This window comes from Bos grunniens, chromosome 7, assembly GCF_055505025.1.
Source record: "Bos grunniens cultivar Pamir isolate PY7600 chromosome 7, Bosgru_T2T1.0, whole genome shotgun sequence".
NCBI lineage: Eukaryota > Metazoa > Chordata > Mammalia > Artiodactyla > Bovidae > Bos > Bos grunniens.
This window is the reverse complement of record NC_141171.1, coordinates 109652739-109671896: the sequence shown is the minus strand read 5'-3', so window position 1 is coordinate 109671896 and position 19158 is coordinate 109652739. Positions and strand designations below refer to the sequence as shown.

The 19158-nt window shown below is 39.1% G+C and overlaps 1 protein-coding gene across 21 annotated transcripts in view; it reads left to right on the top strand.

Annotated features, from left to right (window-relative positions):
• The window catches only part of TMEM232 (transmembrane protein 232), a 274263-nt gene that overhangs the window by 81263 nt on the left and 173842 nt on the right, over positions 1 to 19158 (top strand). For all 21 annotated transcript variants that reach the window (XM_086413382.1, XM_086413380.1, XM_086413381.1 and 18 more), the window contains 2 exons: positions 7143 to 7266; positions 8533 to 8785. In XM_086413382.1, the coding sequence (XP_086269508.1) occupies positions 7143 to 7266; positions 8533 to 8785 (377 nt within the window). The remainder of the gene's footprint in view (positions 1 to 7142; positions 7267 to 8532; positions 8786 to 19158) is intronic.

Below are 19158 nucleotides of genomic sequence, written 5' to 3'. Positions count from 1 at the left end.
GTCTGATTTCCTCCCTGACACAAAGGGGGCAGTGGTGGACACTTTTTTTTTTAGGCTCACTTGTTCAGTTGTGCTGTGGGGAGGGAGGGACGCTGCAAACAAATAACACTGGCGTGTGCTCACAGTGCCTCAGCCACACTGGGCCAGCCCCTGCTCACGGCGCGTGTAGCCTCCCTGCCCACACTGCTCAGGCTCTAGGTTGCTCCGCCAGGAACCATCCGAGGCCGGCCCTGGGCTGCATGCACCTCCCAGGTCTAAGCCACTCAGGTTCAGGCACTCTGGTAGTCCTCAGAGGCGCAGACTCGGTTGGGCCTGCATTTTGAAGTTTAAATGTTCTTTTCATGATTTTGTAGGGGAGAAAGTGGTCTCCCCATCCTATTCCCCCACCATCTTAGCTCCTCCTCACCAGTTTTGATTTTTTAACAAACTTCAGTTTTGTCAAAGGCATTTTCCCTTATTGAAGATTTTGCGATCAACAGCATTGATTGAAAATAGTATGTTTCTGGTAAAGCATTTTTTCTTAAAACCATAGGTGACCAACACTGATGAATCTCTTTTCAATTTGTATTTTGGTGAAACTGCCCTACGTTAGCTACAGTTTTCCAGACTTAAAAGGGAACAGGAGAAACAAAACGTATGACTGTGAGGTATATTCCTGGGTGAAGTTTTGTGAAGTCTGAGACTATCCCCTCCTTCACTTGACCTTATTGTGAAGCAGGGGCCATGAGAACTCTGGGGAAGGACTCAGTCTTCGTTCATCTTGGCGAGCATCTAGACCTTTCCCTTCAGTCATCATAGATAAAAAAAAGTTACTGAACTCATATCTATTGACTTTGAAATAATAGTATTGCTGTGATTCAGTTCAGTTCAGCCTTTTGAATCCAGACATTTTGTATAGAGTATTTCCCTTAAATTTCATAATAGTCTCTGAAAAGTAAGTTTTGCTACATTTACTTTATAGATGAGTAGATTAAGATTTAGCTGAGGTATGACTATTGCCCTATGCCATATATCTAGTTAGTGATAGAGCTAAGATTCCATCTCTAATTTTTCTACCATAAATTTCATGCTTATAAATATTGTTTAGATGCATTGGTTAGGCTTTAGTCCTCCTGCATGTAACAGTGACCTGACTACAATTGCGTTACCAAATAGGGCTCTATTTATCACACATAACAAGTACAGCACTGCTGAGACAAATGCTTCAGTGATCCTCAGGAGCCAAGCCTCTCCTAGCTCCCTTTTATTCCGTCCTTAGAGAATGACTTTTATCCTCCTTGTTGCAAGACGGCTGCTCTACCTTCTGCTGTCAGGTGTGAATTCCCAGGAAAAGGATGAGCAAAGGAGAAGGGAGAACCTGTTATCTGAATTTAAAACCAGTATTAGCTTCTATGGAAGGCTTTTATAATATGCTTCCTCTTATATCTCACTGACCAAACCTATACTTAACGCCATTCCAAAGGAGTCTGGGGAGTCATTTGTTAAAAATTAGATGTATTTGATATAATTTATATATAACAAAATTAAAACAATTTATGTATACAGATCTATGGCTTTTGACAGATGCATACACCTGTGTAATCACTACCTTAATCAAGATGTAAAGGATTTCCATCTTGTTGAAGCAATATTAACTGATCACTTTGCCATTTTGAACAAAATTGAGGTTTAGTTCTGAAAGGAAGAAGGAGACAAATCAAACTAGGTGTGCAATAGGCAGCATTGTAATACTAAGGTTAAACATTAAAGTATTTAAATAATGGCTTAGAAAAGCAAAATTGAAAAAAAATAGGAAAAACACAAGGGTGGGATAAGACTTAAATTATTAGTTAACCTAGCTTAAAACATGAACTGGGGCAGATTTTCCAGATCTGTTTGACTCAATTTTTGAAATATTTTTAAAGTATTTAAAAAAAATTCTTCAATGTGTCAAAAATTGTGGTTTGGATTAAGGAGGTAAATTGTGAAAAATTTTGAGATCTGTAAAGCATCATTCAAATGCAAAGAATTATCTTTTTCCCACACTTAGAGGTGTTTCCTTTTGAAAATCATGATGAACTTACCTTGCTGACCTGAAGTATCACAGTTGTAAATTCCAATATAATTTTAAAATATTTTGACTATTTAAACTGATTTATTGTTGTTGTACAGTTGCTAAGTCATGTCTGACTCTCTGCAGCCCCGTGAACTTGCAGAACTCCAGGCTTCCCATCCTTCACTATTTCCCAGAGTTTGTTCAAACTCACGTCCATCGAGTCAGGGACACCATCCAACCATCTCATCCTCTGCCATCCCCTTCTCCTCCCGCCTTCAGCCTTTCCCAGCATCAAGGTCTTTTCCAATGAGTCAACTTTTCACATCAGGTGGCCAAAGCATTGGAGCTTCAGCTTCAGCATCAGTCCTTCCAATGAATATTCAAAGTTATAGTAAAGTCATGCTCAAAATTCTCTAAGCCAGGCTTCAGCAATATGTGAACCATGAACTTCCAGATGTTCAAGCTGGTTTTAGAAAAGGCAGAGGAACCAGAGATCAAACTGCCAACATCTGCTGGATCATGGAAAAAGCAAGAGAGTTCCAGAAAAACATCTATTTCTGCTTTATTGACTATGCCAAAGCCTTTGACTGTGTGGATCACAATAAACTGTGGAAAATTCTGGAAATACGAGACCACCTGACCTGCCTCTTGAGAAACCTATATGCAGGTCAGGAAGCAACAGTTAGAACTGGATATGGAACAACAGACTGGTTCCAAATAGGAAAAGGAGTACATCAAGGTGGTATATTGTCACCTTGCTTATTTAACTTATATGCAGAGTACATCATGAGAAATGCTGGGCTGGAAGAAACACAAGCTGGAAATCAAGATTGCCAGGAGAAATATCAATAACCTCAGATATGCAGATGACACCACCCTTATGGCAGAAAGTGAAGAGGAACTAAAAAGCCTCTTGATGAAAGTGAAAGTGGAGAGTGAAAAAGTTGGCTTAAAGCTCAACATTCAGAAAACGAAGATCATGGCATCTGGTCCCATCACTTCATGGGAAACAGATGGGGAAACAGTGGAAACAGTGTCAGACTTTATTTTTGGGGGCTTCAAAATCACTGCAGATGGTGACTGCAGCCATGAAATTAAAAGACACTTACTCCTTGGAAGGAAAGTTATGACCAACCTAGATAGCATATTCAAAAGCAGAGACATTACTTTGCCAACAAAGGTCTGTCTAGTCAACGCTATGGTTTTTCCTGTGGTCATGTATGGATGTGAGAGTTGAACTGTGAAGAAAGCTGAGCATTGAAGAATTGATGCTTTTGAACTGTGGTGTTGGAGAAGACTCTTGAGAGTCCCTTGGACTGCAAGGAGATCCAACCAGTCCATTCTAAAGGAGATCAGCCCTGGGTGTTCTTTGAAATGACTGATGCTAAAGCTGAAACTCCAGTACTTTGGCCACCTCATGTGAAGAGTTGACTCATTGGAAAAGACTCTGATGCTGGGAGGGATTGGGGGCAGGAGGAGAAGGGGACAACAGGGGATGAGATGGCTGGATGGCATCACCAACTCGATGGACATGAGTTTGAGTAAAGTCCGGGTGTTGGTGATGGGCAGGGAGGTCTGGCGTGCTGCAATCCATGGGGTCACAGACAGTCGGACACGACTGAGCAACTGAACTGAACTGAACTGAATTTCCTTTAGGATTGACTAGTTGGATCTCCTTGCTGTCCAAGGGACTCTCAAGATTCTTCTCTAACACCACAGTTCAAAAGCATCAATTTTTCTGCCCTCTGCCTTCTTTACTGTCCTGTTCTTACATCTGTACATGACTACTGGAAAAACCATAGCTTTAACTCCATGCATCTTTGCCAGCAAAGTGCTGTCTTTGCTTTTTAATACACTGTCTTGGTTTGTTATAGTTGTTCTTCCAGAAGCAAGCGTCTTTTAATTTCATGGCTGCAGTCACCATCTGCAGTGATTTTGGGGCCCAAGAAAATAAAGTCTGACATTCTTTCCCCTTCTATATGCCATTAAGTGATGGGACTGGAGGCCATTGATCTTCATTTTTTGAATGGTGAGTTTTAAGCCAGCTTTTTCACTCTCTTCTTTCACCCGCATCAAGAGGCCCTTTATGTCCTCTTTGCTTTCTGCCATTAGAGTGGTATCATCTGCATACCTGAGGTTATTGATATTTCTCTTGCAATCTTGATTCTAGCTGTGAGTTATCCAGCCCAGCACTTTGCATGATGTATTCTGCATAGAAGTTAAACAGGCAGGGTGACAACATACAGCCTTGATGTGCTCCTTTCTCTATTTTGAACCAGTCCATTGTTCCATGTCCAGTTCTAACTATTGTTTCTTGTTCTGCATTCACATTTCTCAGAAGACAGGTGAGGTGGTGTGGTATTCTCATAACTTTAAGCATTTTGCATAGTTTGTTGTGATCCACACAGTCAGACTCTTTAGTGTATTCAATAAAGTGGAAGTAGTTTTTTAATTCCCTTGCTATTTCTCTGATATAATGGATGTTGGCAATTTGCTCTCTGATTCCTCTACCTTTTCTAAATCCAGCTTGTACATCTGGAAGTTCTTGGTTCGTATACTGTTAAATCCTGGCTTGAAGGGTTTTGAGCATTACCCTGCTAGCATGTGAGATGAATGCAAGTGCTTGGTAGTTTGAGCATTCCTTGGCATTGCCTTTCTTTGGGATTGGAATGAAAACTGACCTTTTCCAGTCCTGTGGCCACTGCTGAGTTTTCCAAATTTGCTGGCATATTGAGTGCAGCACTTTCACAGCATCATCTTTTAGGATCTGAAATAGCTCAATTGGAATTCCATCACTTCCACTAGCTTTGTTTGTAGTGATGCTTCCTAAGGCCCACTTGACCTCACACACCAGGGTGTCTGACTCTAGGTGAGTGACCACATTCATTGTAGTTTTTCAGGTCATTAAGGCCTTTTTTTTTTTTTTTTTGTATTGTTCTTTTGTGTATTCTCTGGAGAAGGAAATGGCAAACCACTCCAGTATTCTTGCCTGGAAAATCCCATGGACAGAGGAGCCTGGTGGGCTAAGGTCCATGTAGTCACAAAGAGTTGGGCACGACTGAGTGATTAACACTTTAACACTTTTCTGTATTCTTGTCCCCTCTTCTTAATCTCTTCTGCTTCTGTTAGGTCTTTGCCATTTTCTTCCTTTATTGTATTCATTTTTACATGAAATGCTCCCTTGGTGTCTACAATTTCCTTGAAGAGATCGCTAGTCTTTGCCATTCTATTGTTTCCCTCTATTCCCTTGCATTGTTTACTTAAGACTTTAGGTCTCCTTGCTGTTCTTTGGAACTCAACATTCAGTTGGGTATATCATTCCCTTTCACTTCTCTTCTTTTCTCAGCTGTTTGTAAGGCCTCCTCTGACAGCCACTTTTCCTTCTTTTATTTCTTTCTCTTTGGGATGGTTTTGGTCACCACCGCCTATGCAGTGTTACCAACCTCCGTTCATAGTTCTTCAGACACTGTGTACCAGATCTAATCCCTTGAGTTTATTTTTCACCTGTGCTGTGTAATCATAAGGGATTTGACTTAGGTCATGCCACTAGGTCGAGTGGTTTTCCCCTAGTTTCTTAATTGAAGCCTGCATTTTGCAATAAGGAGTTCATGATCTGAGCCGCAGTCAGCTCCCTGTCTTGTTTTTACTGACTGTGTAGAGCTTCTCCATCTTCAGCTGCAAAGAATATAGTCGATCTGATTTTGCTATGGACCATCTGGTGATGTCCATGTGTAGAGTCCTCTCTTGTGTTGTTGGAAGAGGGTGTTTGCTATGTTCTTTTGGCAAAACTCTGTTAACCTTTGCCCTGTTTCATTTGTACTCCAAGGCCAAACTTGCCTGTTACTCTAGGTATTTCTTGACTTCCTACTTTACGTTCAATCCCCTGTGATGAAAAGGACCTTTTTTTTGGTGATAGTTCTAGAAGGTCTTACAGGTCTTCATAAAACCAGTCAATCTCAGCTTCTTTGGCAATAGTGGTTGGGGCATAGTCTTGGATTACTGTAGGGGCTTCCCTGGTGGCTCAAATTGTAAAGAATATGCCTGAAATGCAGGAGACCTGGGCTCAATCCCTGGGTCAGAAAGATCCCTTGGAGAAGGACAAACTGAGTTCATTCTATTGTTTTTGAGACTGCACCGAAGTACTGCATTTTGGACTCTTTTTTTGACCATGTGGGATGATTTAACTGATTAATGGCCTATGAATCAAGGCAGTATGTAGCTCTAGGCAGAGATAATTTTATATTTACATCATAATCAGCTCTTTGAAATTTGAATAACAATAACACTAAATGTATAATTTCCTGAAACTGTTAGAATATATGTACACTTATGGTTAATGAATTCTTATCATTTCCCAGTTGTATGTGTGTGTGTGTGTGTGTGTGCGTGCGCGCACACGCGCTTACTCAGTCGTGTCCGACTCTTTGTGGCCCCATGAATTATAGCCCGCCAAGTTTCTCTGTCCATGGGATTCTCCAGGCAAAAATACCAGAGTGGGTGCTCCAGGGGATCTTCCTAACCCAGGGATCGAACCCAGGTCTCCCACATTGCAGGCGGATTCTTTACCATCTGAGTCACCAGGGAAGCCCTCCTAGTTGTATAATTATTTCAAATCTTGACAGTCTTCCATTTAATGTGAAATACAAATTTATTTTGAGAAATTGCACCTTTTATAAAAATACTGAGCTTTCAGAGTAGTTAGAAAGACCATTTTTAAATTCTCTCTTTTGAGAATAAAACTCTCTCTTGAAATTCACCTGTTGGAATCAGTTGTAAAAAGGTTAAAAATCAAAACGTATTGTGAGATCTTGGGGACACTCTGAAACCGGTGCCTTCAATTGCTTGCTATGCAGGATCTATAAAGTGATCATTTGTAATAGTTTTTACTCTCAGTTTTGTCAGAGCACTACTGTGAACTCAGCATCTGTCCCAATGTGGCCCTTTTCAGTAAGCATTTACCAATGGCAAAGAGCAGTAGTCTTTATTGAAAATAAATGTATCTAGTCGTCCACAGCAGTCACTTCTCCCAGCCTATTACCTTTTTCATTAAAGGATTATTTCGTATTATTTTAAACTAAACTCTTTGTTTTGTTCATAAAATTTCCAGGTTGGATTTAGCCTTGGCTTTGTTGGTTCTTGGGGAGGCTGCCAGATTAAACATGACTTGTTTGAAAGCGTTCATGGACCTAATGAGAGATTTTCTGTTAAGCATTATGTCTGTTCAAAATCAGGTAAGAGTATACTGTTAACGAAGGTGCACAAAAAGACCTAAATTGAAACAAATTTTACTTCTGATCCTATTTTAATTGTACATTATATTAGGACTTATAATGATCATGAAAGAAAGTGAAAATGTTAGTTCCTTAGCCATGTTTGACCCTTTGGGACCCATAGACTGTGGCCCGCCAGGCTCCTCTGTCCATAGGATTCTCCAGGCAAGAACACTGGAGTGGGTAGCCATTCCTTTCTCCAGGGATCTTTCCAACCTGGCATCAGATGCAGGTCTCCTGCATTGCAGGCAGATTTTTTACTGTCTGAGCCACCAGGGAAGCACCTATAATGAGCCTGATTTTGTAATAATAATTTTAGTTAAATGTGAAATTAAAGCATGTTTTCTATATATCCCAGTATAAATATATAGATAGAGACACAGAGATAGTATATTATAGTCACATGCACACATGCATGCACACAGGAGGAACTTTAAATTTTATTAGCAAACATGGGATCAGATAGTCATGGTTTAGTTTCCTAGTTATAAAAATTGGTCATTACATATTATTAAGATTTATTAATACATTTTAGTGAGGATGAGGTAACTGTTTCTCTGTTGTTGAACTTTGAGCTTATTTCTAATTCAGTTAATTGCATTATTCACAGTTCAGTTCAGTTGCTTAGTCGTGTCCAACTCTTTGCGACCCCGTGGACTGCAGCATGCCAGGCTTTCCTGTCCATCACCAACAACAATTCACAGTTATTTACAAATAATATTGAACTGATATTCTCATACAAAAGAAATCTTTACGTGCATTTATGAATATTTCTTTAGAATAGATTTGTTACCAAATGATAGACTCTATACTTTCTTTTAATACTCTTACAACAGCTGCTCAAATTCCTCTCCAGAAGATATAACTTTCTTGCTTTCCTATGAAAAAATATATAAAAGTGTACATACAAATTGAGCTATATACAAAACAGATTCTTTTACAATACGAAATGGAGAATAGTATCTCATTGGATTAATTGACAATCCATTGAAATTGTATTGTTGTACGAAATTGAAATGTTGTACTTTATATACTTTTTAGTAATTTTTTAGTTTTTGAACCTTGTCTCATGCAATCTACCCACGGAATACTTGCTTTTAAAAAAGAGCACATTTTAGAAATATTAGTTTCTAATAAAAACTGAAGATATTTCTTATAAGTATGGTATGTAGTTCTCATTATGACAGAACATACTTTGATTCTCTAATAGCTATTTTCTCATTTTAGGATAAAAGCTGCGAGGTAGATGATTTTTCCTGGGCCCAGAATGTAGTCACCATATACATAAAAATTCTTGCAGAAATCTGCTTATATGCGACCAATTCTGTTTTGAGAAAGACTGCTTTAATTGGTTTCTGTGACTGTAAAAGTTCACAGAAAGATATTTTACTTGTGGACAAATCACAAGAAGAGCCAGAATTGAGGGAAACAAGTATTTCAGGTCTTTTGGAATATTTCTCTTCAGAAACATCAGATTGTTGTAAGTAAATTGTTTTTCAACTTGAGAAATATTTTTAAGATATCTCTATATATATAATAATAAGCTTTTTTATGTACAAAAAGTTAACATTTTGAAGTGGGAAGGTAATTTCAAATTCACTAGAACTTTCTACAAATTTAGGAAGTCTATTTTATGAGGTGGAAACTTTTGGTCAATAATTTTAAAACAGCTGAAATGTACCCTAGAGTCTGTTGATTTATGATTCAAGTTATATTCCTTGGAAACAGGAGATGACCTTAGGAAAACTTGTAAAATGTGTGTAAAGTTTTTTACTCTTGTTCCATTAGGCCTTCTCATCCATCTTCTCCATTTGCATTTACTGTTTCTCTTGTTCTTCCCAGACCCCAGAGCGTTTCTCTTTAATCACTCAGATATTATAGTACACTCTTCACATCTCGCACTTTATGCTTAAAATGTACCTGATTTGTGTCTCAAGACAGTTTATTTTTCTACTATTGCCTATGCATATTATTAGAATAAGATACTTCTGTTTTTAAAGGGCATGTCAGGGACAATATAATTCAAAAGTGTCCTTTCAGGTTAGCTACAACTCTTCTTTAAGAATATCATGTGGTCTACAGTCTACATGTTATTATAGTCTTTTAGATATATGTCTCTCACTTCCACTAAGTTTTCAGATAATCGAGATTGGAGAATCGTGTCTGAATTATATTCGTATTAACCCAGTATTTACCATGGTATTTAGCACATAGTAGGTGGGCAATCAGAGAAGGCGATGGCACCCCACTCCAGTACTCTTGCCTGGAAAATCCCATGAATGGAGGAGCCTGGTGGGCTGCAGTCCATGGGGTCGTTAAGAGTCGGACACGACTAAGCGACTTCACTTTCACTTTTCACTTTCATGCATTGGAGAAGGAAATGGCACCCACTCCAGTGTTCCTGCCTGGAGAATCCCAGGGACGGGGGAGCCTGGTGGGCTGCCGTCTATGGGGTCGCACAGAGTTGGACACGACTGAAGTGATGCAGCAGCAGCAGCAGCAGCAGCAGGTGGGCAATAGTGATAGTGAGTTTATTATGTAATTAAATAAATCACTGAATTTCAAAGATAATTGCAAGATAAGGAGGCAAATTCATTGATTTTGAACATATGTGAATATAGTTTTAAACAGTAAGACCTTAGTCACAGATAGTTTCTTTCTCAAGAATTTGCTTGCTATTTTAAAAGTACTTTCAATATAGTTCTGGTTTAAACAGTAGATTGAAACTTTGAAGTGTAATTTATTGACTTTTGCCCACCTTTTAAGAAGATGATGCTTATTTTTTACTAGTGCCATTTTTAAACAGATTTTTAGTTAACAGATAAATTATACTTCTCCCTTGTTTATGGTATTGATCAAGTGAACAGGTATTCACTTCTCTTGCTATTCACATTTTTTGAAATATTTAGAATGGTCAGAAGTCTTCCTATATAGCAGCAGCTCAACAAATGATTTTTAACTTGCCCCTGCATAGATTTATGTAAAACTTTGGGGCCTTCAGTCTTTTCCCAGCTGTGCAGAATAGTTCTTTCTGTTCCTTCACTGCTCTGTTCAGTGATGGGTCCAGGAGACAGCCTTCCATGTGTGGGATCTGTGCTCCTGGAAGCTTCTTGGCCTCCCTCTGACCATGACCCCTGCGCTCTGGTAAAACCTCACAGTGATAGGGTTGCGTGTTTCTGTGGATCCTAGAAGTTTTCTTCTTTTTTGGCAATCTGATTTATTTTTTTTCACCAGATTGATGGTTTCAGTGCATTTATTTGTTCATTGTTGATCTTTCCTTGAAGCTTCTTATCATCTCCCAATGACTTTGATAGCATAGGAATAGAATATGGGTGACTTCTTGGAAGAGATTTCGCTTTTCCATTTATTATTTACAGCTTCATATTCCTCATCCCCCTGAGCAACACACCCCAAATCTTCCTAGCTCAAATATTGGTCATGGCCCCTATAATCGTTTCTCTACCGAGAGCAGACCTATTGAGATTTTTTTTGGCAGTGATTTGTGCTTTTTTTCTTCTAAGCAGTGCTTATAGAGAACGATCCGTGAGCTTGGACTTGCAGAGGTCTAGTCATCCTTGGTCATTGCTTTCTCTTCTTTATAAATCTGAATAACCACGCTTGTTTCTGGTTGGTATGAACTCAAACCAGTGGAAAAGTATGACATCCCAGAAACAGCAGGTTTGGTCCTGTGTGCCTCGGTGACATCGCTGCCTGCATACTTGTACTGTAACGGATAGTCTCCTGAAGGTGTATGTCTTAATTGCATCCTGAACAACTGCTGTAGGGATTTCTGAATTTCATTGTTGGAATAATGTACAGTGGTGGGTCTATCCATCCGTAGGGTTATGGATCAAAGAGCCTTCTCTACAGATCACACGGAGTCAGCATTTATTCTTAAACGGCGATAAAATAGAGAGAGAGAAGGCAGTTTCTAACAGACTGAGGTCTGAAGGAGATGCCCTGAGGCCATGGATGACTCTTCTGCTTTCGTTGATGTTTTTCTTACGCTTATACTTGAACTTAGCATTGAAATAATTAAACAGCATTTTATCAATATTTTCTCAACCCAAGTGGGAAAACAGATGTTTCAAGCTGTGGAAAGCCTTTAAAGATTCTATCAGCAGTAAAGAGGAGCGACATACCAAAGTTGCTTCCTCTGCAGTCAAAAGTCGATACATTTTCTTTGGCATCAAAGTTGTACAAGCCATAAATAATACTGTGGTGTTTGCCTCCTTAACGATTCTGAGTATTTTGAAATCATCAATACTTCAAGCATCTTTGTGATTTCTTGTGGGGAGTGTTTAAGGTATGTTGATGATGATTGTTTTGCTACAGATGTCTCAAGAGTGTCAGAAAATCCTGTGATTTTCTTCGTCTCTATCAGAACCAGAGAATGTACTTCTGCTGGACATAAGGTTTAGGTCTCTTCCTTGTGCTCGCACTGAATTTCTGGGCTTCCTGCGTCAGTCAGCATGGTGAAAAGTCATTGCTGTACATGGCTGTTCGTGTGCATAGTCAAATATATCACCAGGGGATAGGGCTTACTATTGTTGTTGATGTGTTTCATTATAACTTGATTCTTTGTAGCATCGCTGATTGATTTTCCCACAGAGGGAAAATGATTCTGTCTGGGTTGTCCTGGTTGCATGATCATCGATAACGATCACCACTTCTATCAGATCACTTAAAATGGATGCCTCCGGAAGGAATGTCATCTGTGCAGACCTTGTCAGCATGATTGCTGGAGAGGATAGGACTGTCTTTTTGGAAAGTGACACAGAGAACAAGGAGTGCTTCTTTGTTTAATTGAAAATGACATGATTTTTCTCATAATTTTCCCTTCGAGTAAGTATATTTTTTGTTTAGAGAAAAAAAATCAATTCTGGAGTCATACAGAATTGCATGTTAATTCTGTCACTTGTATCTCAAAATTCTAGGTCAAATTATCTAATCTTTTGATTGGATTTATTGGCTCCATAATTAAGATAAAAATACTATTCTTATCATGAGGCTTTTTGTAAGAAAAAAACTATGGAAACATACATACTTGGCATAGTAACTCACGGATAGCAAAGGTCCAATGGATATTAATAGGTTTTCAGTTGCTGGTGTAGTTAATGATGTTGGGAAGTCAGTGAGGAAGGGTTTTTTCCTAATGCTTACTCCTTTGTACACTTTCTATCTGGGAATTCTATTTTATTTACTTAAAATATACAAATGACACTGGAAAACATTTAGGAATATTATCAATGGCCCTCTTATGAATGAATCAGGCAGTATTCTTATGGGCCATTTTTGTGTAAAGCCCTTAATATAAAGAGACTCTTCAAATCATGGTTTGGTGGGGACAATGTTATAGGAAACTAATAACTTCCACTAAGGTAACTTCCTGTCGATCTTACCTGGTGCAGGTGCAGAACCTGAAACATTTAGAGGAATGGATGTCTACTTAGCATGTGCCTTTTTTATTCTAGGGTTTTATGTCAGACACACTTATCATAGAGTCAGATATCTATTAATTCTAGACTGAGGTCTCTGGCCAGTGACAGAAGTGCTGAGCTTTCACGATTTGGGTTGAATAGAAATTTCTATGTATGATTGTAAATACCACCTCTGAATTTAACATCTGGTTGAAACTCCAAGTGTCTGACTTGGAGGATTCCCTTCATGGAGGACCATCCTCTACACCTTCTGCTATGGACTGAACTGTGCCCCTCAAGCCTCAAAATTCATATGCTGAAATCATAACCCACAACGTGAGTGTATTTAGAGATAGGGCCTACAAGGGGGTAACTAAATAAGGTCATGCTGCTGCGGCCCTGATGTGACAGAACCAGTGTCCTTATAAGAAAGACACCAGAGAACTCACTCTCCGCTGGGTCGGACACAGTGAGAAAGCAAGCCGTCCCAAAGCCAGGAAGAAGGCCCTCACCGTATACACAGTCAGATGGCACCTTGATCTCAGACATCTCAGCCTTCAACACCATGAGAAAATAAACTTCTATTGTTTAGGACCTCCAGTCTACGGCACTTCGTTATGGCAGCCCAAGCAGACTAATGCACTTCCCCTTGGTGTTCAGCTGTTGGCAAGTGTGAAGGTCATTATTGGAACAAAGGTTTTGCAGCATCTACCTAGAAAAGACAGTTTTGAACTGGAAAACTATGAGGGAAGTTGAAAAATGTTAATTTATTTAAACACACAGAAGTTTTGCCTATTGAAATTATGACTTTGAAAAACACTTTGTCCTGATGGGTAACAGAGTAATAATCATAATGGACATTTACGAAGCTCTTACTATGTGTCAGACATTGTTCTGGGCATGCAGCATGCATCACCTAACATATTAATCATTATAAGGAGACTGGATTGTAGATATTCATAGTATCCCCTTTCGATAGATAAGAAAACCGACGCACTAAGTGTTCATTTTTCCAAGGAAATTTAGTGAGTAAACGGCACAGGTGAGACTTCACCTAGGCACTCTGTCTTCAGGACCTGCACTAACAATGACCTCATTGTGCTGTGCTAACTATGCTATTTGACCTTTTGAGTGAAGTGAAAAAAAGAAAAACAACCCATTTGCATGTTGAAGAATATGAAAAAGATGACTGAGAACTTCTGTCTGACAGTCCTTGTCCTACAGCAATGCTTACAAAAGCATTTTCAGACTTTCTACTGTGTGAGTCCTTATGGCCAAGATAAACTCCTGGACCTTGTTTCAGAAATTTGCATTGAAAATCCTAAAAGTAGAATCCAGGAATAATCTGTATTATTAAACCACTTCTGACACTATATTTTGAGAAAACATAGCCTATGTATTTTGCTGTAAGTTCAGTTCAGTTCAGTCGCTTAGTCATGTCCAACTCTTTGCGACACCATGGACTGCAGCACGCCAGGCCTCCGTGTCCATCACCAACTCCCAGAGTTTACTCAAACTCATGTCCATTGAGTTGGTGATGCCATCCAACCATCTCATCCTCTGTCATCCCCTTCTCCTCCTGCCCTCAATTTTTCCCAGCATCAGGGTCTTTTCAAATAAGTCAGCTCTTCACTCTAGGTGGCCAAAGTATTGGGGTTTCAGCTTCGACATCAGTCCTTCCAGTGAGCACCCAGGACTGATCTCCTTTAGGATGGACTGGTTGGATCTCCTTGCAGTCTAAGGGACTCTCAAGAGTCTTCTCCAACACCACAGTTCAAAAGCATCAATTCTTTGGCACTCAGCTTTCTTTATGGTCCAACTCTCACATTCATAAATGACTACTGGAAAAACAATAGCCTTGACTAGATGGACTTTGTTGATAAAGTAATGTCTTTACTTTTTAATATGCTGTCTAGGTTGGTCATAACTTTCCTTCCAAGGAGTGTCTTTTAATTTCATTACTGTGGTCACCATCTGCAGTGATTTTGGAGCCCCCCAAAATAAAGTCAGCCACTGTTTCTGTTTCCCCATCTATTTGTCATGATCTTAGTTTTCTGAATGTTGAGTTCTAAGCCAACTTTTTCACTCTCCTCTTTCACTTTCATCAAGAGGGTCTTTAGTTCTTCTTCACTTTCTGCCATAAGGGTGGTGTCATCTGCATATCTGAGGTTATTGTTATTTCTCCTGGCAATCTTAATTCCAGCTTATGCTTCTTCCAGGCCAGCATTTCTCATGATGTACTTTGCATAGAAGTTAAATAAGCAGGGTGACAATATACAGCCTTGACGTACTCCTTTTCCTATTTGGAACCAGTCTGTTGGTCTATGACAAGGTGGTAAAATGTCCTTGTCAGAGGAAAAGGCTTTTCCTACTTGTTACATGCAGCCAGCTAGTCCTTATAGCTTATGCTTTATATAAAACATTACAATGAGGGAAACCCAGCTCTGTGTTACACACTGTTTGAATATAGTGTTAGCGTATATACTATATACACCATCTTCTATGTTTCTACTTTGGTTTTTAGAGTAATAAAAGAATACCTTTTAAACAAGCCTTGATTATCTGAAATCTGTTCTATGAAAGTAAAACTTGAAGATAATCTATCTGGTGAGAGACTGGCAGCAGACCCCGGTTTAGTGTGTCTCATAGAATTAACAGACAATGAGCGACAGAATCAAGACACCACAGAGTAGCAGGCACCTCATCAGTCACGCAGCCCTCATCTGGTGCACGTCTAGACCATTCGCAACAGTGCTTGGCCATCTTCCACTCAGAAGTCAGCTGAGGTTTGAATTCCCTGTCTCCCCAAACAGGTCATTCCACTTTTGAACCCTGCGAAGGATTCTTCCTTATGTTACAGTGAAATCTACCTTTCCATGTTTTCCAAACTTTTGCTTAAATTTTGCTTCCCAGAGGCAACCAAAAATAGTCTGTTCCATTTCTCACACGCAAGTCCTTCCGATATTTGAAGATAATTGCTTTCGTTCTCTTTCTTCACCTCCACTCTCTCATCTAATCGTATGTCTTTGCTTACTGCCAAGTTCCTATGTTAACTTTTTGTAATGAATGAAAAGGGTATTTTAAATATGGTTTATAATTAACATACATTTGCTGGAAGGTGGTAGTGTTGTTAATTTTGTCTGAATTTGTAGTAATTTATCCTAGTTTAAAGTACGAGGTGAAGACACGTAGGTCCCAAGTATTTTTCCATTCAATGTTGTCTCAGAACAGAAAAAAGTGAATATGACATTTTTGCCTTTCGTTCTTTTGTTGAGAATTATTTTCTTAAGCTGGTTCTACAGTGATGCTAGTGAATGAAGTACAGGTCACAGTTGTAACATAACCTTGTATGCTGCATTTTGATTCATTTTGACTTAGGGAAAAAACATTAGCACAGAGTAATATTTCCTTTTTAAAAAGTGAATGAAAGTTAATTGGAATCTTAGAACCAATTGAAACTTTTAATGATACTCTATTAAATCTTCAATATACCTCTTACCTTGGTGAAGGTTATCCACAAAAATACTCAGTAATACGGTTGTGTTTTTATACATGAAAAGTATTTAACTCCTTTAATAACCCAAGTACAGGTTAGCCATCAAATTCAGACAAATATAAAATTATAATTATAGTAGTGGTTATATTAATATATATGTAAGGCAGTTAGACAAATCTATCTATTTGTATTTTTTACTTTATTTTATTGTGGGAAAAGCACTTAACATGATACCTACCTTCTTAGAATTTTACATATACAATGTGTTATTGTTGACTATAGGTACAGCATGGTAAGCCAGTTCTCTAGAGCTTATTCACTTTGCTTGACTGAAACTTTAAGTCTCTTGATTAGTAACTCCTCATGTCTTCTTCCCCTTGCCTCCTGGAAACCACAATTTCACTCTTTGATTTTATGAATAGGACTATTTAATATGCCTCCTATAAATGAAATCATGCAATATTTTGTCTTTCTGTGACTTACCTACTTTGTTTCAAATAATGTCCCCAAGATTCATATGTGTTGTTACATATGGAAAAACTTCCTTCACTTTTAAAGCTGGATAGTATTCCACTGCAGAAATGTACCACAGTTTCCTTGTCCACTCATCTCCTGATGGACATTAAAGTTGTTCCTATCTCTCGGTTATTGTGAGCAGTGCTGTACTAAAGATAAGAGCGAAAATCTCTGTACTAAATGTAAGAACTGTGTATCCTTTCCTTTGGATATATAGTCAGAAGTGGGATTGCTGGACCACATGCTAACCCTATTTTTATCTTTTTGAGGAACATTCAAACTTTTACATAGCACCTGTTACCATGTTTCTTCAAGAAAATTAGATATCAAGGGAACATTTCATGCAAAGATGGGCTCGATAAAGGACAGAAATAGTATGGACCTAACAGAAGCAGAAGATATTAAGAAGAGGTGGCAGGAATACACAGAACTGTACAAAAAAGGTATTAATGACCCAGATAACCATAATGGTGTGGTCACTCTTGTAGAGCCAGACATCCTGGAATGTGAAGTCAAGTGGGCCTTAGGAAGCATCACTACAAAGCTAGTGGAGGTGATGGAATCTCAGTTGAGCTCTTTCAAATCCTGAAAGATGATGCTGCGAAAGTGCTGCACTCAATATGCCAGCAAATTTGGAAAACTCAGCAGTGGCCACAGGACTGGAAAAGTTCAGTTTTCATTCCAATCCCAAAGAAAGGCAACGCCAAAGAATGCTCAAACTACTGCACAATTGCACTCATCTCACATGATAGTAAAGTAATGCTCAAAATTCTCCAAGCTAGGCTTCAACAGTACATGAACCAAGAAATTCCAGATGTTCAAGCTGGTTTTAGAAAAGGCAGAAGAACCAGAGATCAAATTGACAACATCCATTGGATCATTGAAAAGACAAAAGAGTTCCAGAAAAACATCTACTTCTGCTTTATTGACTATGCCAAAGCCTTTGACTGTGTGGATCACAATAAACTGTGGAAAATTCTTCAAGAGATGGCAAAACCAGACCAGCTGACCTGCCTCTTGAGTAATCTGTATGCAGGTGAAGAAGCAACAGTTAGAACCGGACATGGAACAATAGACTGGTTCCAAATAGGAAAAGGAGTATGTCAAGGGTGTATATTGTCACCCTGCTTATTTAACATATGCAGAGTACATCATGTGAAATGCTGGGCTGGATGAAGTACAAGCTGGAATCAAGGTTGCCAGGAGACATATCAATAACCTCAGATATGCAGATAACACCACCCTTATGGCAGAAAGCAAAGAAGAACTAAAGAGCCTCTTGATGAAAGTGAAAGAGGAGAGTGAAAAAGCTGGCTTAAAACTCAAAATTCAGAAAACTAAGATCATGACATCTGATCCCATCACTTCATGGCAAATCACTGCAGATGGTGACTGCAGCTGTGAAATTAAAAGATGCTTGCTCCTTGGAAGAAAAGCAATGACTGACCTAGACAGCATATTAAAAAGCAGAGACATTACTTTGCCAACAAAGGTCCATCTAGTCAAGGCTATGGTTTTTCCAGTAGTCATGTGTGGATGTGAGCGTTGGACTATAAAGAAAGCTGAGTGCCGAAGAATTGATGCTTTTGAACTGTGGTCGTAAAGAGTCAGACAGAACTGAGCAACTGAACTGAACTGAACAGTTACCATGTTGCATTCCCACCAGCAATAATTGAGTGAACACATGTTGTAGTTGCTTTTTGTGGATAATGGGCATCCTGACAGGTGTGAGGTAGTATCTCACTGTGGTTTTAATTTGCATTTCCCTGATGACTCTTAACATTGAGCATTTCTTTTTTTTTCTTTTACCTATTGACCATTTGTATATCTGTTGAAGTCCTTTGTTCATGGTGATACATCTTTATGAAAGTTATTTTCAGTTCTTTGTCAGGTAAATCATATAGTGCTGTCTCACTGAGATTTGTTTCTGGAGATTTTTCTTTTCTTTTCTTTGGAATTCTTTGCTCAGTTATTCAGTGAAGAGATATGTTACCAAACCAGGGTTTCCCTTTGACTCTGACTTCAGTTTTGACTGTCTGTGTATTTTTGGCTGCTCCGGGTATTCGTCATGGTGCACAGGGCTCCTCATGGTGGCACGCGGCTTCTCTAGCTGTGGCGTCTGTTTAGGTGCCATGATCATAGCTCTTTGACTGTCACTCTCCTCTCTCACCCTCATCAAGATGCTCTTTAGTTCCTCTCCACTTTCTGCCATAAGAGTGATATCATCTGCACAGCTGAAATTGTTGATATTTCTCCCAGCAATCTTGATTCCGGCTTGAGATTCACCCAGCTCGGCATTTCGCATGATGTACTCTGCATGTAAGTTAAATAAGCAGGGTGACAGAATGCAGCTGTGGCATGCTCCTTCCCCGATATGGAACCAGTCCGTTGTTCCATGTCCCGTTCTGCTCTTGGTTCCTG